Source organism: Colobus angolensis, unplaced genomic scaffold, assembly GCF_000951035.1.
Source record: "Colobus angolensis palliatus isolate OR3802 unplaced genomic scaffold, Cang.pa_1.0 Scaffold19, whole genome shotgun sequence".
NCBI classification, from domain to species: domain Eukaryota; kingdom Metazoa; phylum Chordata; class Mammalia; order Primates; family Cercopithecidae; genus Colobus; species Colobus angolensis.
In genome coordinates, this window is record NW_012115043.1 from 12,831,135 (window position 1) to 12,851,115 (window position 19,981).

General features: G+C 37.4%; 1 protein-coding gene across 2 annotated transcripts in view; it reads left to right on the top strand.

The window, feature by feature from the left end:
- The window catches only part of SLTM (SAFB-like, transcription modulator), a 51,598-nt gene that overhangs the window by 27,225 nt on the left and 4,392 nt on the right, over nt 1-19,981 (top strand). Inside the window, exons 5-19 of one of the 2 annotated variants that reach the window (XM_011940500.1) lie at nt 1,412-1,439; nt 2,773-3,241; nt 3,845-3,894; nt 5,727-5,845; nt 8,378-8,527; nt 8,768-8,871; nt 8,974-9,140; nt 9,601-9,686; nt 9,905-10,068; nt 12,516-12,696; nt 13,423-13,547; nt 14,385-14,555; nt 15,456-15,767; nt 15,880-16,024; nt 19,188-19,348. In XM_011940500.1, coding sequence (XP_011795890.1) covers nt 2,868-3,241; nt 3,845-3,894; nt 5,727-5,845; nt 8,378-8,527; nt 8,768-8,871; nt 8,974-9,140; nt 9,601-9,686; nt 9,905-10,068; nt 12,516-12,696; nt 13,423-13,547; nt 14,385-14,555; nt 15,456-15,767; nt 15,880-16,024; nt 19,188-19,348 — 2,309 coding nt within the window. In that variant the 5' untranslated portion in view covers nt 1,412-1,439; nt 2,773-2,867. The remainder of the gene's footprint in view (nt 1-1,411; nt 1,440-2,772; nt 3,242-3,844; nt 3,895-5,726; nt 5,846-8,377; nt 8,528-8,767; nt 8,872-8,973; nt 9,141-9,600; nt 9,687-9,904; nt 10,069-12,515; nt 12,697-13,422; nt 13,548-14,384; nt 14,556-15,455; nt 15,768-15,879; nt 16,025-19,187; nt 19,349-19,981) is intronic. The other variant, XM_011940501.1, reaches the window with a different exon arrangement.

A 19,981-nucleotide genomic window follows, 5' to 3' on the forward strand; every position in this document is an offset into this window, starting at 1 on the left:
AAAAAAAAAAAAAAAGTTAATAAAACATTTGGTAGGGCACAGTGGCTTGCACCTGTAAATCCTAGAACTTTGGGAGGCTGAGGCAGGAGGAATGAATGCTTGAGCCCAGGAGTTCCAGACCAGCCTGGGCAACATAGCAAGATGTCTTCTCCACTTAGAATTTAAAAAAAAAATTCGCTGGGCATGGTGGCACACATCTGTAGTCCCAGCTACTCAGGAGGCTGTGGCAAGAGGATCACTTGAGCCCAGGGGTTAAGGCTGCAGTGAGCTATGATCATGCTGCTGCACTCTAGCCTGGACGACAGAGTAAGAAGCTGTTTAAAAAAAAAAAAAAAATCAAAACATTTGTTAAGCCAGGCATAGTGGTTTGCACCTGTAATCCCAGCTACTCGGGATGATAAGGTGGGAGAATCAGCTTGAGGTCAGGAGTTCGAGACCACCTGAGCATCAATAGCAAGACTCGTCTCTAAAAAGTAAAATGATTCTTTAATTTTTTCAGTTATTGAGATTAGAATGCATATTACTTTATTCTTTATAGTCTTATGTTTGGGAAAATGTTGGTTCTCTGTTGGCCTGATTACTTCAGTGATGTTTGCATTATTTGCTTAGTAGAGCAAATTAAGCTTCTCCCCTTTATGACACTTTTATTTTTAAGCTAGCACATTCTCAATTTTAATTTTATTGAAGCTGTCAAATATTTTAAAATTAAAATCATGTTTTAAAAATGTGTGGGTTACTTGTTTTAATTACCTATAGCACAAATACCATTTTAAAATTGGCTTGGCCATCAGTATATGTATGACAACTATGAACTCTTTTTTTGAGACAGGGATTTACTGTCACCCAGGCTTGATATGAACTCACTTTTAACACATTAAAAGAATTAATAATTTGAAACTGACTTAGTAACTGTTCTTCTAATGTCTGATATACTTAAAGGGGAGTGTTGTTTGTTTGGTTTGTTCATTACTGTGTATCCAAGCTCTTGAAAGTTACGTCTACAGGTTATACTTTCTGGTACTATTTTGAATAGTATATCTTAGCTAGGAGTATCTGTGAACTGAGTAACATAAAACACGTCATCAGGTCAGTCTTCTTATTGACAGCTCTTTGATATGAGGAAGAATTGGATTATATAAACTAGTTTTGAATACCAAAATTAATCCAGTTTGTTATTGATCTATTCATTGATAGATATACCTGTTTTCTAAGATGTACCAGATTTGTGCCACATCTCTCTCTACATGGACTCTGGTTTTGATTGGAATAGCCTATTTATTTGTTAGTGTTAGGTATCTCTACATAATAATATGAAGCTATCCACCAAATTTCACTTGGCTGATTTTGTACTATTACTAAAATCTAGTTTTATGTGAATTCATTTTACATCTGATTATTCTTTGAATTTCAGGATGGTGAGGAAGAAGAAAATGAGAAAGGTATGTTTGATGCTGAATAGAGTTTAAAAATTGCTAAAATTTAGAAAAACAGTAAATTATGTGAAAATAAAGCACTCCTTATTTGAAATCTGATTTTTGAAATTAGTTTATTTTCAAATTTATGTATTTAGTGAATTAAGTTAGCATCTTGATTTTATTTTCCAATTGGTTTTAATTTTCTTTTGGACACTAAAGATATATTCCAACTTAATAGTACATATCAGTTACTGTAGTGAGCAATGCTATTTTTTATTTAACCCAATTTTTATTTTTAAAATAACTTCTGGTATACGGTAAGTTGATTAAATTCTTAAGACTGACACTGCAGTAACTCATGTGTGCTTATTGGAGTCCGAGTGCATAACTCACGGTGAATTTTACAACTAGTCCTAAAAATGATGAATGACCAGGAGACTGACTTTGTGTGTGCTGCTTAGAGAAACTTCCATACGGTCATCTGACAATTTTAGTTCAGACGAGCTGTCTCATTCAATACAATTACAGGGGCAACAGTAGCAATACATGTGGTCAGTAGGAGGTTATGGAAGAGTCCTTGGACAGAAGTCAAAGGATCCTACTTTGGACTAGAAAGGACATGGAGCAGGGTTAAGCAAGGCAAATAAAAAGCCTAGAAGCAATGACAAAGTAAAGCTACTGACTGAAAATGTCACATGCCGAAGCCTTTCTGTTTTGGGGGAATGCAAGACATCTTTGAAAATGGTAATTGCAGACTGACTGGACAGGATGAAGACTGGAAATAACCAATTTCCTGAACGTTACGGAGCAGGAGCATCTTTGGAGCCTTCTGTACCAGTTTTCCATACGAATCTGGACTACTCAAGCATTGAAGAGTGGAAAAGATGGGGCCCTGAAATACTTTGAAGACTGATTGATATCCTCAGACTGTGACCTGTCAAGAAGTCACCATGGGAGTTCTGAAGGTCACTAGGGTTCAATCCCAGGATAATTCGAGCATTGAACAACAATCTACACTTTTGTCACTGTCCCTTGGAGGAACAAAATCTTCCATATGCCATTAACTTATAACCAGAAATGAAGAGCTGGTATCTTCAGGATGGAACCATTTTCTCACTGTTGTTGTTTGGTGTTTGTATGTAGAGATCATTTTTTCCATGAAGAATAAGTGATCCTGGGTAAAGGATGGTTTATGTTAGTTAATACCCTTGTGTTTTTTTTTTTTTTTTTTTTCCTCCTAACCTTCCATCAGTGCTAATAACTGGCTTTATATTTTCTAGGTCCTATTCTAGCTTATGAATATGAAATTGTTTAAACTTCTTGTTTTGCCATATTTATTCCTGTTAAATCCTCTTAGATATAGCAGGTTCTGGTGATGGTACACAAGAAGTATCTAAACCTCTTCCTTCAGAAGGGAGCCTAGCTGAGGCTGATCACACAGCTCATGAAGAGATGGAAGCTCATACGACTGTGAAAGAAGCTGAGGATGACAACATCTCGGTCACAATCCAGGCTGAAGATGCCATCACTCTGGATTTTGATGGTGATGACCTCCTAGAAACAGGTAAAAATGTGAAAATTACAGATTCTGAAGCAAGTAAGCCAAAAGATGGGCAGGACGCCATTGCACAGAGCCCGGAGAAGGAAAGCAAGGATTATGAGATGAATGCGAACCATAAAGATGGTAAGAAGGAAGACTGCGTGAAGGGTGACCCTGTCGAGAAGGAAGCCAGAGAAAGTTCTAAGAAAGCAGAATCTGGAGACAAAGAAAAGGATACTTTGAAGAAAGGGCCCTCGTCTACTGGGGCCTCTGGTCAAGCAAAGAGGTTTGTTTTTCTATGTCAGTTCTTTACGATACTGAATTCCAGCATTCAATAAGATCACTCTACATTAAGGGGGTGGCTTCAAGAACATGTACAGTAATTAGTGTCTTATGATCCTGCCTGTAATATTTTTGACCGTCATAAGTTACTTTTAAAAATTTTCAAGATCTTCATAATAATGCAGTGTGTTCTACTGATTGCATTGTCGAATGTCAGCATATATTTGGTTTTTTTGTTGTTTTTTTTTTTTTTCAAATTGACAATTTTTGTGTTTTATTTTTTAAAATCCTTGTGATGATGGTTAATGAACAACTATCAGTTCTAAGAACACAAAATGAAGTCAAGTCCCAGTCCTGAAATCTGGAGAAGATGGCCATATTTCCACTGAATAGAATTGTCAGAAAATCTAGATCTTCAGGCATCTTGGGGAAAATCAGTACAAGAATCCTCAGGGAGTCATTTGTTCAAATAACCTAATCTAGGCCTTTGGAATTGTTAATTTGTATGAATAGCACTAGTTTGAAATATAGTGAATATCAAGCTGTTCTATTTTGGGTTTGGTTTTGTTTTTGTTTTCAATTTTCTTCTGGTGATTTGCCTCTTTAGCTCTTCAAAGGAATCTAAAGACAGCAAGACATCATCTAAAGATGACAAAGGTAAAGGGTTTTTTCCCCTATTTATTTAAGTGTTGACATTGCATATTTTCATTAAAAAGTAGTAGTTGTGTGGTGTTTTCTTTGACATTTAGTCCTTAAAAATTTTATTGACAGACTAGAAACTTGAGATGGTCTTTATGTAAACTGTGGAATTATATAGATTATAGAAAACTGATTGATGTATTCCTGTTTACTTACTTTGTAAACTAGTATTGGGTATGTTAAAAACCCATTGGCTAGGGAACACTTACCTGGTGTGTTCTAAGGGACTGTGTTGGATATTAATAGATATTTTCTTACATTATAATTTCAGAAGTATTTTATCTTCTGTTAACTCATTTATAACTACTGTATATCACCACAACCTTTTCCCTGTACACAGATTATACTTTCTGGTACTATTTTGAATAGTATATCTTAGCTAATTAAATAATACTTGTGTGTATTTGTGGAGTCTAGTGTTCGTTTTTCTTTTTTTAAAATTCTTGTAAGTTTCAAAGTGCAGTATTTAGTTGCTTTCTGATACTGAGAAATCTCATGCCCATGAGCTCTAGTTTCATCTTGTACATGTGCTGTGTTTACTTGAAAAATACATACTTTCTACAAAAGGATTTTTAAGGGAAAATAAAACATTCAGGTACTACAGAGCTTTTAAATACCTCCTAAATGTGTAAAGGAGAATTGTATGCATCTTCTATAGTTTATTTTAAGCCAATTGGTCTTTTAAGGAAAAAAAAAAAAAGTTTTTCTGTAATTAGTAACATATCTGGGCCCAAATGTTACTGGTTACAAAAATGATACACAAACATTGAGTTAACATTTTATAAGATCCTTGATGAATACCCTTTGTAAGAACAGAATCAAGTATCAACCATTCATATTTAAAATATTTGAGCCAGGTATGTGTTATCTTCTCTCCCTCTGAGTTTAAGCTGAAAGTAGTTTCACAACTGTTAACACATGTGATTTTTTAAAACATCTAAAGTTTTTACTCTTTCTCCATTTAATGTGAAATATAGAAATTGTTCCTTTTAATTGCTTATATACTGTTTCTCTTAAAGTGAGTAAAAATTATTTTCCAAATAAAGTCAAGTGAATGAAAATTTCCCTTTTATTACAGCACAGTTGAAGAAAAGGGTGACTGGCTAGGCCTGTATCCTAAGATATGGCCTCTATATGTATGAAGCCATAATTCGTGTGTGACATAGTACAGAAATGATTCATATAATCATTTACCTATTATAAAGGATTTTCAGATCTCTGATCTTTAATCTTGGAGTTGTTTTGTTTCAGAAGATTGTTTCTTATTGACTCTAGAATTACTCAGCTGCATATAATTCCCATTTTGTCTTACCTATTCTCTAATAGGGAATGAAGGTGCACCAGTTGGTTCGTCTTTGTTATTAACCATATAAATTCTTGAAAAATGTATACCTTGTTCTGACTTTTTTCTTCTTCTATGTCAATGTCTAAGGATCTAAAGCCCACAGCAGATGTGGCAACTAAACAGTCTGTTCATTGCTAAATGACTGCTTCCTAATTGTCTCTATTCAGTGCAGTGGTAGACTATAAATTATTAAAACTGAACAGCAAATTGATTTTTTTACCCTCTTCAACTTAGAACTCATACAAAGGAAATGTACATACATTCAGATTTTTTTCCCTCACTAATTATGTTGTCTGTTGCTTGATTTCAATAATAATAAACACAGGATTTTTATATAGTAATGTCATACTATCAAAATTATAGTTTGGAAAGAATGTGGCCCCTTTAATTTTGTATAAAGATTCTGATTGAGATACTTAAACATCTGATATTAAATCTATTCTAGGAAGTACAAGTAGTACTAGTGGTAGCAGTGGAAGCTCAACTAAAAATATCTGGGTTAGTGGACTTTCATCTAATACCAAAGCTGCTGATTTGAAGAACCTCTTTGGCAAATATGGAAAGGTACATTCTTTTTACCTTTTTATCCGTCTTTCTAGTATCTGCATTTGAAATGAGGATTGTATTCTAAATACCATTACATAAATATCTTCTAATTTGTTGTATCTCTTTGGACGGTTAATAGACTTAATTACTGAATTCTGTGGTAATGGTAGATGAGAGTTAAGGGATAAATAGTGTTTCATCATTTAATCTGTCTCTGAGCCTTGGGAATCTTTGTATTCCAAACTTTAAACCTATTTAAGCCAAAGACTAAGTTTATTCATCATGATACTTTGTAGCACGTAGCTTGGGATCTAGCATATTGCTGAGCCTGATTTGGACATCTTGAAAAAATATATTTATATTTAGACTGTTATTAGGCAGTGGGATATATAATTCAGTGGGGGCTGGGGGGAACCATATACGATCCTTGTTATAGATTTCTAGTCTAGTAATGGAGAAAAATGTAAAATCGGCTATTACATAGGCATTAGAATCGTTTAAACTTATATAAAGTTGTATATAAACATGTATCTATATTAAGTTTATATACAAACTTTTTTTTTTCTTTTTGAGACACAGTCTCACTCTGTCACCCAGGCTGGGGTGTAGCAGTGTGACGTGGGCTCACTGTGACCTCTGCCTCCCAAGTTTAAACTATTCTCGTGCCTCAGCCTTCCTAGTAACTGGGATTACAGGCATAAGCAACTGCAGTGGGCTAATTTTTGTATTTTTAGTAGAGATGAGGTTTTCACTATGTTGACCAGGCTGGTCTCAAACTCCTGGCTTCAGGTGATCCACCCCCGTCTGAGCCTCCCAAAGTGCTGGGGTTACAGGTGTGAACCACTGCACCATGCCTGTATATATAAATTTAATCAGAAGTTGTTTTAAGTGCTGCGAAGGAAAAGTACACAGGTGTTAAAAGGGGGAGTCTTTACTGTGGTTAGTTCATCAGGAAAAGTTTCTCCAGCAGTTAAGGGGAGACCTAAAGGAAGAGAAGGAGGAGTCAAAGAATATTCCATTAATAACGAATGCTTTGAATTGTGAGCTGCATCCCTGAGGGTACTCAATGCTGTCTACTTACATTACAGTTTTTCATATACATCATAGTTAATGTACTCCAGTGTAAGCTCTTCGAGGTCAGGGACCTTATTTACTGTACTTCATGTGCACATGATAGGCTTTCAGATACTGAAATTACTGAATTAGTGACCATTATTGGTAAATAGCTGTTAATATTACCAAAACCTGTCCTCTTGATTTTCAGAGGCTTTTTTTCCTGCTTTAATTAGTGAGTTGCCTGAGTGTAAAGGAGGTTCTTGTAGTTGTCAGAAATAGAATGCTGAGAATTGTAGTCCCATGATAGGCTGTTATTTTTTCTTCTGTTTTCAATAAAGTATTGTTAGAGATGTGAAAACAATATTTTAATGTTGATATTTATTAGTAGTAAAACTATATGCGGATACCATTTATTTGGTAGGAAGACCCATGGAGTTAAAAATTAAATGGCTATGGGGCAAATCAGCCTTTCCTAGGGTTGAGGTAAAAGTTGGTTGGTTCCAGCCACCCACACCATAAAACTCCTGATTTTCCTGTTTTCTTGTTCGCAGCTTTATGTCTTTACTCTGTTCAGCACTGAATCGTTCTCTCTCACTTTTCTTCTCACTCATCCATACCTGCTTTGTCTCTCTTAACTATCCATCTTACAGAATTGAAATTATTTGTCATTTTCATATACATTTGAAAAGCACATAGATTGAAAATGTTGTCTTTCTAGCTTTAGGGTGTTTTTCGGGGGGTGCATTTTTAAGTCTGCTTTTTTATATGTGATTGGTTCTTTAATCATTATAGAAAAGTATCAACACTCATTAAAATACTAGAAACTTTTTCTCTAAAGACATTCAGGGTGGGCCTATGATAGGGATATTTTGGTTCAAATCCAATTTATTTGCTTTTATTAATTGTGCCATTACTTCATTGATGAGATTGTTTTGGCTACTTTGGCTACATATTTGAGGGGAGGAAATAAATATAAAAAGAAGGTTAAATTGCTTTTTGGCACTTTAAATTGTTCCCCTGAATATTTATTAAGATGGGTGATGTAGATGGTGATCACAAGAATATGAAATAGGCTGTGTGCAGTGGCTCATGCCTGTAATCCCAGCACTGTGGGAGGCCGAGGTAGGCCGATCACCTGAGGTCAGGCATTTGAGACCAGCTGGCCAATGTGGCGAAACCCTGTCTGTACTAAAAATATAAAAATTAGCAGGACGTGATGGTGCATGCCTGTAATCCCAGCTACTTGAGAGGCTGAGGGAGGAGAATCACTTGAACCCAGAAGGCAGAGGTTGCAGTGAGCCGAGATCACACCACTGCACGCCAGCCTGGGCGACAGAGTGCGACTCCGTCTCAAAAAATATATACATATATATGTGAAACAGAATAAGATACACCCTGAATTAATACATAGTTTCCGTTTTGAAGTTTCATGTATTTAGAAGTGTGTGTAGTTGGAAGTTGTAAAACTCTCTAAAGTACAGTCTCATTTTATAGGTTCTGAGTGCAAAAGTAGTTACAAATGCTCGAAGTCCTGGGGCAAAATGCTATGGCATTGTAACTATGTCTTCAGGCACAGAGGTGTCCAGGTGTATTGCACATCTTCATCGCACTGAGTTGCATGGACAGCTGATTTCTGTTGAAAAAGTAAGCTTGCCTAACTGTTTATCCAAGCAAGTTGAATTTGATGGCTAGTTCTCAACTCATAGCTGTTAACAGTAGCAGGGAGTAGAATTTGCAATTATTTTTAATTTTTATGTGTTTGTAGTTTTTACTTTCCTTATAATTTTCTCTTTTCCAAATTTTCTGCCATTAGCACACTCTTTATATAAAATCACAAAAATGTAAACATATGTAGAAATGGCTTTTCTGGTTCAAATCTTTCAGGTAAAAGGTGATCCCTCTAAGAAAGAAATGAAGAAAGAAAATGATGAAAAGAGTAGTTCAAGAAGTTCCGGAGATAAAAAAAATATGAGTGATAGAAGTAGCAAGTAAGGATTTATTATTTTTATTCATGTATTTTGATAAACACACTTTTTTGGGACATTATGAAGTACTCATTCTATTTTTTTTGTCTGGGGTGGTATGGTCAGGACACAAGCCTCTGTCAAAAAAGAAGAGAAAAGATCATCTGAGAAATCTGAAAAAAAAGAAAGCAAGGATACTAAGAAAATAGAAGGTAAAGATGAGAAGAATGATAATGGAGCAAGTGGCCAAACATCAGAATCGATTAAAAAAAGTGAAGAAAAGAAGCGAATAAGTATGCTATATATCTTTTCAATCCCTTTCTAATGCATTCTACTGCTTAATTTTTACAGTGGAAGGGAAAACCTCAAATTATAATCCAGAGATGTAAGCTTTGTTGTTAGGTGTCATTGTGGTAGGAAAGGAGGTCTAGTAGGAGTAATTGTCTTCTTTTCTACTCTGGGGAAACAAACAAATGTTTTCTTCCAGCTAACCTCCTTTGCTATTCTGGGCTGACTTAAAATGGTCATTGATTAGTACTATTGAATTGGGATCTTTTGGTATCACTGAAAGTATTTATGTTAGGGGACTGAACTGTTTAAAAAACTCTTTGCATTTAAGTTCTTGTAGAATAAGTAGGTTTTTTATTTCGTGTATTGGTGTGTGACTATCAGAATTTAGCATTTTTACATATGTATTTTCTTTTTCAATGATAATTTTTAGACATTTGTTTTATATAATTTTTTTCCCCTTAGGTTCAAAGAGTCCAGGACATATGGTAATATTAGACCAAACTAAAGGAGATCATTGTAGACCATCAAGAAGAGGAAGATACGAGAAAGTAAGTCTCTGATCAGGATGGCTGTATACTACTTCAGCTGTTTACAAAAGAAGATAATTCTGTTTTTCCATAACCATCTTTGCATACTTGCATGCTAGCAAACCCAAGAAAAAGGAAATGTTACTAGTCATTTGAACTTTTTAAATGACCTGCTAAACTTGAAAAATAAAGCCCCAAAATATTTTAATTTCTAGTGTTCTTCTAATTTTTTTCTATAGATTCATGGGAGAAGTAAGGAAAAGGAGAGAGCTAGTCTAGATAAAAAAAGAGATAAAGACTACAGAAGGAAAGAGATCTTGCCTTTTGAAAAGATGAAGGAACAAAGGTTGAGAGAACATTTAGTTCGTTTTGAAAGGCTGCGACGAGCAATGGAACTTCGAAGGTAGGAAGAGTGTCTGTTTTATACCTGTCATTAAATATAGGTAAATATTTAACACTGGTTATAAGCCAGATTTCTGGAAATTGTATTCCCACAGCAAACTGTTTAACACCTTAAAGAAGTACGGTAGCATCTAATGATTTTTAAGTTTGCATAGCACTTTACAATTTACAAAGTGCTTTCCATCTGTTATCTCCAACTCAACAATTCTATAAGGCTAGTTATGTCCATTATACAACTGAAAAAAGTGGACGCCCAGAGAGGCTAAATGACTCTTCCAATGCCCACATGGCCAACAAGTGGCAGAGTCGGGACTCAGACCCAAGTCTTCTGACTCCAAGTCCAATGCTCTTTCCTCAACACCAAAGCTGCTGCCATAAAAAAACATGACTTTAAAGCAAAAATTTGAGATAAGATAGTTTCAAAGTAGCTATAGTGTGTGTTCAAATACTGTAATCTGACATTTTAACAAATTTAGCAAAAATTTATTGTTCGCATTAGTGCCTAAGAGAAGGAAGATTTGCCCTGTGAGCCTAATGGTATTCAGATTGTATCCCAAAGCAAGCATTCTCTTTAAAACAAGTGGAAAATATAAACAAAGCAAGATGTTTCCATTTTTAGTGGCCATATCTCAACAGTTCATCATGAGTGTCAGTTTACTTTTGTGTATCAATTTTTGGATGCCACTTAAAATAGTCTTGTGGGTGTGTTTTGTAGTATATTATTTCAAATGTTAACCTATCTTGTCCAGGGGTTACTTACCATGGGATTTCATCTATTCATTCATGAGAGTGTTGGGAACTACCAGAGATACTTTTAGCAATTTAGGTTATTCTGTACAATAATTGACACACAACTTTACTAAAAGGAAGTAATCCTTATAGCACATAGAACCCATTTTCTCTTTTTTAAGATGAAGTCCAAATGTGCCTAGCTTACTGTTTATTTAGTTGACAACAGATTGAGAGGAGAGTGAGATTGAGGAGCAACTAGACCACTGATTCTCAAACCCTATGAGACCAAAGTCCCTTTTATATTAAAAAATGTTGCAATGCCTTTACTCTCCTGAAATGAAACTGATGCGTAACATACTTAACCTATACTAATAATTTCCAAAAATAAAAGTAATGGCTTAACTATAATATAAAGGAGAAATAAAAGTAATTTATAATAAAAATATGTATTCCAGATAGGAATGTTTAGGCATGACTTAATGAAGTAGTCAGATGTTTGCATCCCTGTTTAGACTCACTGAGAATGGGACAGCTCCAAATACTGACATTGTATGTCAGTTGATATGTTGTACTGGTTAGTAAATACCAGAAGTAGTATTGACATTATGACATGATTTCTGAAATGGTGAGCAACTCCTGGTAAAAGTCTCAAGAAAGTATAATTTTCCTTCTGTTTATATGGAGTTGCATTATTGGAAATTCTAGAATACATAAATGATATCAAAGCAGACAAACTTAGTATTTATTAAAAATGAGGTTGAGTTCTAGACTCACATGTTATTTTTGCTTAAGGCATTTGGTTGTTTTTAATGGTGTGAATGTCCATTGTGGCATCTGAAAGGTATGAGAAGTGTTGGATGGTTCTTACTGTGTACGACTATCCTCACTATTCCATGCATCAATAAGATGCTTAGATTTCTTCATCTTCATACACTAAATGCTAGTGTCTGCCCCATGGTCATTGTGATAATTAAAAATACCCGATTGATTTCTGTAGAAATAGTACTGACCCATTGAGAACCACTGTGTTACTAGAGAAAGACATGCTAATGATAGACAGAAAAGGACACTGACTACCTTACAGTAAGAAAATAACATTAAAAGTCTAATATAGTAACAATTCAGTTCAGCAAACAGTTGAACTACCTCTGACTCAGAAAACACATTACCTGGAGCCATCTATTATAGGATAGTAAACATTCCAAAATAGCCCTTAAAGACACCATTTTGTTGTATGTAGTATTTGCTGTTGTTGATGTTCATTGTTATGATCCCAAATCATCAAAATAAAGTATATACTTTGTTTAAGGAGATACAATAGAATATATAATAGGCATTAGAGCTTTTTCCATCAAAAACAGGTGTTGGAAGTTGTAGTTTTGTAAATTTATATATGCAGATTACATCCTTCTAAAGTCAATTAATTAATGGACTATTATTATAGTGATTTTTATTTAAACAGGAATCATCTAAGAGGCAACTACTCTATATTATAAAATTTAGCTGCTCAGTTGACAGTCTTATTTATAAATAAGTGAAAATATTGGGATCTGTTTAAAGGTTTACTTTGAATTATCTTTCCAATTACATTAAAACTACTTAGATTGAGTTGAAATTTAAAATTGCCAACCTCAAGGAAAAATTCAAATTCAAAGCTATTCTCTTTCACACAGTGCTAGCATAATTTAAGTATTTCTAAATACTGATTTTTGGTAGACGAAGAGAGATTGCAGAGAGAGAGCGTCGAGAGCGAGAACGCATTAGAATAATTCGTGAACGGGAAGAACGGGAACGCTTACAGAGAGAGAGAGAGCGCCTAGAAATTGAAAGGCAAAAACTAGAGAGAGAGAGAATGGAACGCGAACGCTTGGAAAGGGAACGCATTCGTATTGAACAGGTGCAGTCAGAAAATCTTTTCATCTTAAATAACTCACCTTTTTCAAACTCTGTGATTTTAGCCCTAAAATTTGCTTTACTTGTTGTAAAGCATCTATAGAATGAGTTTAGCTAATGAGCTTTTAAGTGTCCCTGAAAGATAACAGTGAATTAGGTACTAGTTAAAAATACAATTAGTAGTGACTTTGTTCTAGATAACTGGTAATAATTCTAGCTCTGCAATATCATGGCAGCCTAATAGTCTGAGCATAGGACTATGAGTCCAGAGTAGTTGTAATCCAGGCTCTGTCACTATCCCAGTCTTAGAAAATAATAATGATTTACTTACATATTATAGTGGGAATGATTTCCCAAGGCTGGAAGGAAATAATGCCTCTCTTTGCAGAATTGCACCTCAGGGTTTTAAGGCACTTAATCTCCATACATATTAAGAACGCTATTTCTAATTCCCTTTAGGTGCTTTTATTTTAGTTGAATGATTAAACTAAACTTGACCTTCCCAAATACTTGCCAACTTTCACCACCCAGTCCTTGTTATTTTTAATGTTGCAGAACAATAGCTATAGCCTAGATTATTGAAATCAAATTTAGGTGTCATAGGTTTGTGTTTTGCCTGGTCTTTGCTTATGATGGTTTCTTAGCAACAGGATTAAAACAAGGCTGCATGTATACTTATCTTATGTTTTCATTTTGCCTTGGTTGGTTCTTCCTTCTGTGTTGTCTGAAGGAACGTCGTAAGGAAGCTGAACGGATTGCTCGAGAAAGAGAGGAACTCAGAAGGCAGCAACAGCAACTTCGTTATGAACAAGAAAAAAGGAATTCCTTGAAACGCCCACGTGATGTAGATCATAGGTAGTTACTCACTTTATTTCTTAACAGTTAAACTTGCTGTTTTATTCCCTGTAGGCTAAGACTAGAGAATTAGAAAGTATAGACTCCCATCACTGAAATAAAAGTCATGATCAACAGGGATGGGAAGGATTACAGTACTGGGGTAGACCCAGTGCACTGGCAAGTGGGAACAGTCTGCGTTTCTTTCCTTGTCTACCTTTCTGATGCCAAATGTTTTTCATTAGGACTGGAAATACATTGTCGTAGTAGGCTTCCATAATAATTAAACAGATTTTGAACATTCTTAAAAAGGTAGTGCAGATAGTATAGAAATGGAAGTCATAAACTTGAGATTGAAAGATACATTCTGTTGTGTGTTTGCATTCATACTTCATATAGATTTAAAAATATAAGTATGCCCATTTAATTTTCTTAACATAAATTCTATTAAAATGAGTTGATTGTGTAGAGAAATAGGTGGAATAAATGAACTGTGCTTCTGACTTGCCACTCTAACGTTTCTGAAGTTAAGGATAACTTAAGAGGTTGTGAACTGCTGGTTAGAATTTTATTATAAAGTGGTTTCAAGTATTTTATTTGTCTTTTCCATTTAATAATTGTAAGACATGCAGTTTTTCAACTATTTTTCTCTCCTGTTAAATTCCTCTCACACTATTTGACTTTATGTAATTCAACAATTAAGTCTTTGCTAGTTTGTACTCCTGAGTGTCTTATGTCTTGAGTTTATTAGCCCTGTTGTGTCCACAGTTCTAACATGTGGTATGTATGACTCCAAGTAAATGTCGTTTGATTACTGTAGAACTAATTTATGTAAATGAGCAAATATTTCTCTTCAAGGCGAGATGATCCTTACTGGAGCGAGAATAAAAAGTTGTCTCTAGATACAGATGCACGATTTGGCCATGGATCTGACTACTCTCGCCAACAGAACAGATTTAATGACTTTGATCACCGAGAGAGGGGCAGGTTTCCTGAGAGTTCAGCAGTACAGTCTTCATCTTTTGAACGGTAGATATGTTGAAAATTGTTACATTTATTTTATGAGCCTTGCTAGTGATAACTCTGTTTCTCCTAAAATCTTAATTAAGAAGTACCAGGTCAGAGGCCGGGCGCGGTGGCTCAAGCCTGTAATCCCAGCACTTTGGGAGGCCGAGATGGGTGGATCACGAGGTCAGGAGATCGAGACCATCCTGAGCTACACGGTGAAACCCCGTCTCTACTAAAAAATACAAAAACTAGCCGGGCGAGATGGCGGGCGCCTGTAGTCCCAGCTACTCGGGAGGCTGAGGCAGGAGAATGGTGTAAACCCGGGAGGCGGAGCTTGCAGTGAGCCGAGATGCGCCACTGCACTCCAGCCCAGGCGACAGAGCAAGACTCCGTCTCAAAAAAAAAAAAAATATATATATATATATATATGTGTGTATATATATATATATTCTACATTTGTCTACTACGTCAAATTTGTGAACTGCGTTGTTCAAATCTTTTATGTACTTACTGATCTTCTGCCTGTTAAATTAGTTACTGTGAGAAGTGTATTAAAAGTGCTGAGATTACAGGCATGAGCCACCGCGCCCGGCCTCTTCTTATCTTTAAAACTGTGGGAGCACTGATTGCTTTGGATGTGCCTCAACTGTTAAGAACAGTAAAACATTCTTCAGCTTGGTAGCGACTTTGAGTGTTTGGTATCATTTCTCCTGAACACTAAGAAAACCAACCTTAGGCTAGACAGTTAGTTCAGTTTAAAAGAAAATGAGTTGTAATAATCAATAACTAGCTTTTTTCCATGGCTTTGCCTTAAGTTCATTTTTTGGTTTCATCATTATAGGTTATGCAGACAAAGTTAAGAAGAATTAAGCACTCAAGTAAGCACTTCTTGGACCTATATTCTTTGTTTCTAATCAATAGGCGGGATCGCTTTGTTGGTCAAAGTGAGGGGAAAAAAGCACGACCTACTGCACGAAGGGAAGATCCAAGCTTTGAAAGATATCCCAAAAATTTCAGTGACTCCAGAAGAAATGAGCCTCCACCAAGAAACGAACTTAGAGAATCAGACAGGCGAGAAGTTCGAGGGGAGCGAGACGAAAGGAGAACGGTGATTATTCATGACAGGCCTGATATCACTCATCCTAGACATCCTCGAGAGGCAGGGCCCAATCCTTCCAGACCCACCAGCTGGAAAAGTGAAGGAAGCATGTCCACTGACAAACGGGAAACAAGGTAGCTGTGTACTTTGTAATGCTTTCCTAGTGGTCTCATGCCTTGGGGTTAAAAAAATTACCCCCAAATCAAAAAGTTTTGATCATGTATGTTTTTATGTTTTGTTTAACAGAGTCGAAAGGCCAGAACGATCTGGGAGAGAAGTATCAGGGCACAGCGTGAGAGGTGCTCCCCCTGGGAATCGTAGCAGCGCTTCGGGGTACGGGAGCAGAGAGGGAGACAGAGGAGTCATCACAGACCGAGGAGGTGGATCACAGGTAAATGCTGCGGAAGGCTTGCCTCCAGCCTGCACACATACATTTAGAGGATTCATGAGCTACTCTGGATATACAGTAACATTTTGATATGGCCTAGATTAGCTAGATTGGAATGATTGAGAGGCATTAATTTTTAATTTTAATTTTTAAAATTAATCCGAATTTTTCTCATACTTTACTGTCAGAGTTGACCATCAGTAGTCCAAAGAGTTAAGGTACTAGCCTTGAAATACTTACTCCATTTTGATTAAACTTCCTAGTGAAATTTGTTAATTTGATAAATGAGCCTGTCTAATGATAACTTTGATTTTATTTCTTTTGAAGAAATTGAGGCTTTCAAACTGGATCTGAAATCTTTGGCCCCTATGGCCCCTATTTGTGTTTCCTTTTCACTTTTTCCTTCTTAATAAAATATTCTTGACCAGGCATGGTGGCTCATGCCTGTAATTCCAGCACTTTGGGAGGCCGAGGTGGGCAGATTGCCTGAGCTCAGGAGTTTGAGACCAGCCTGGGCAACATGGCGAAACGCCATCTCTACTAAAAATACAAAAATTAGCTGGGTGTGGTGGTGTGCGCCTGCAATCCCAGCTACTCTGGAGGCTGAGGCAGGAGAATCGCTTGAGCCCAAGAGTTGGAGGTTGCGGTGAGCCAAGATGGCACCACTGCACTCCAGCCTGGGTTACAGAGCCAGACCCTGTCTGGGGGAAAAAAAAAATATATATATATATGTATGTATATATTTATATATATATGTATGTATACATACACACATCTTTTTCTCCTGCTTCATTTAAGTAGCTTAAAGTGTAAAATTGAAATAGACCTTTGTTTTTTGTCTTCTTATCCTAAAGGTAGATGAGTGTAATGTTACATATTTTTAAATTTTTATTCTTGTGACACTTACATTGACTTGAATATTTTGTAAGTTAATGAGCTGGACAGAGGAAAGTATCTTCATCTCTTAGAGACTGAAATGAACAAAAACCTTTTGCCTCATTTAAAAGTATTCTACTGATGAAATACTGGCATGTGGGTTGCTAGTAGCACAGTTAGGACATACTTTCATAAATTATATACCAAAAAGAATTGTGCAGTGTGTGTGTCTCCATTATATGCTGGTGTTTGTTTTGTATTTTAATACATATTAGTGTGTTTGTTTATTTGTTTGTTTTTGAGATGGAGTCTCACTGTCGCCTAGGCTGACATGCAGTGGCGTGATCTCTGCTCACTGCAACCTCTGCCTTCCAGGTTCAAGTGATTCTCCTTCCTCAGCCTCCCGAGTAGCTGGGACTACAGATGTGCGCCACCACGCCTCGCTAATTTTTGTATTTTTAGTAGAGGTGGGGTTTCACCATGTTGGCCAGGCTGGTTACAAACTTCCAACCTCAGGTGATTCACCCTCCTCTGCCTCCCAAAGTGCTGGAATCACAGGCATGAACCATCACGCCCTCCCCTTAAACAGCATTTTTAAGACTGAGTCTATAATCCAGATAAGTCTGCCTTGTTTACAGTAAAATTTAAGAAAGTCTCAAAGACCAGCCCTCTGCATTCAGATGTCCTTTTAGAAAATGTGTCCTTAGGAGGAGATCTTGTATCCTCCCTTGAAAATTTTCTTTTTCATAGTGTTAGTCTGTAAATTGTTCTGCCAGTATTGTATCTAAGCCTCTCTGTGGGTACCTTCTGCTTTCTTTCCTGTAAGCTAAGTATCACAATGCTTGCTTTCTCTTTCCTTAGATCCCTAGTTCTACAGTTTCTGTTTCTTTGTGTTTGCTACTCTGTTTTCCATAGTCAGGGATGTAGCACCTTGTAAGTGCCATAGCACTAAGTAGTACGATGTAAAATAAGTTGACAACTCCTGGTTTCTGTGCTGTTTGCATGTTGTCCTGATAGGCTGATCATAGGCCCCGCCGTGGCTCGTCTTAAGGTTTTGATCTCTGTCTGTACGTTCTTACAGTCAATATAAGATCCAAGTATTTGAAATAATCAAGCGTCAAAAAGCCCTTGGGTGCTAGAAAATACAGAAGTAGAAATTAATGTCCAGGCCTGGTGGCTCATGGCTGTAATCCCAGCACTTTTGGAGGCCAAGGCAGGAGGATTACTTGAGGCCAGAGGTTCGAGACCAGCTTGGACAATATAGTGAGACCCCATCTCCACAGGAAAATAAAAAAATTAGCTGGGCATGGTGGTGTGCACCCAGTAGTCCCAGCTAGGCAGGAGGCTGAGGCAGGAGAATTGCTGGAGCCTAGGAGTTCACAGTTGCAGTGAGTTAGGTAGCAACACTGTGCTCCAACCTGGGCAGCACTTGATCACATCTCCAAAAACAATTATTTTTGAAAAAAGGAATTGGCTGGGTGCGGTGGCTCACACCTGTAATCCCAGCACTTTGGGAGGCCGAGGCAGGCGGATCACGAAGTCAAGAGATGAAGACCATCCTGGCCAACATGGTGAAACCCCGTGTCCACTAAAAATACAAAAATTAGCTGGGTGTGATGGCGCACGCCTGTAGTCGCAGCTACTTGGGAGGCTGAGGCAGAATTGCTCCAACCCAGGAGGCAGAGGTTGCAGTGAGCTGAGATCGCGCCACTGCATTCCAGTCTGGCAGCAGAGCGAGACTGTCTCAAAAAACAAAACGACAACAAAAAGGATTGAATCATTTCCTCTATACCCTTCCCTGAAGCCTGAGTAGCTTCTCACTACAAAATAGATACAAACTCTTTCCATATGCTGTTGCACTACTCATCCTTTTATCTTCTCAGACATCTTTTTAATTTGCTTCTGACATTAAAAGCACACCAGTATAAGTTGGTATGAGACCTAGACTGAGGGTGTCGTGACTTTTTTTTTTTTGAGATGGGGTTTCACTATTGTTGCCCAAGCTGGAGTGCAATGGCGTGATCTCAGCTCACTGCAACCTCGGCCTCCTGGAGTGTGCAAGTGATTCTCCTGCCCCAGCCTCCTGACTAGCTGGGATTATAGGTGTGGGCCACCATGCCTGGTTAATTTTTTGTATTTTTAGTAGAAATGGGGTTGCACCATGTTAACTGGGCTGGTCTCGAACTCCTGACCTCAGGTGATCCACCTGCCTCAGCCTCCCAAAGTGCTGGGATTACAGGTATGAGCCACTGCGCCCGCCCAAGTGACTTTTCATATGCTATTCTTTTAGCACTATCCTGAGGAGCGACATGTGGTTGAACGCCATGGACGGGACACAAGCGGACCAAGGAAAGAGTGGCATGGTCCACCCTCTCAAGGGCCTAGCTATCATGATACGAGGCGAATGGGTGATGGCCGGGCAGGAGCAGGCATGATAACCCAACATTCAAGGTAAAATAACCACTAACCAGTTTAGACTTTTTCTGCCAGCACACAACCAACACTTGATCCTTTCCATAAAGGTCATTATAGTTTCTGAGAGACTGAACTGCAACTAGTGAAAACCCTAGGTCGGCCTGAACATTTCCCTGTATCAACTCAAGAGTCTCCAAAAGACTGTGTGCAGAACAGCTGATATTAATGTGTTACTTTGTATTCTTCCTTGTAAATGAATTCAGTGACGTTCTGGCAAGTTGATCTAGATATGGGTATGTATGTATGGTAGGATCCAGTAGATAATGAATCCTTTTGTTTTGTTTTGTTTTTTGTTTTTTGAGATGGAGTCTCACCCTGTCGCCCAGGCTGGAGTGCAGTGGCGAGATCTTGGCTCACTGCAACCTCCGCCTCCCGGGTTCAAGTGATTCTCATGTCAGCCTCCCAAGTAGCTGGGACTACAGGCATGCGCCACCATGCCCAGCTAATTTTCATATTTTTAGTAGAGACGGGGTTTCACCACGTCGCCCAGGCTGGAGTGCAGTGGCGAGATCTCGGCTCACTGCAACCTCCGCCTCCCGGGTTCAAGTGATTCTCATGTCAGCCTCCCAAGTAGCTGGGACTACAGGCATGCGCCACCATGCCCAGCTA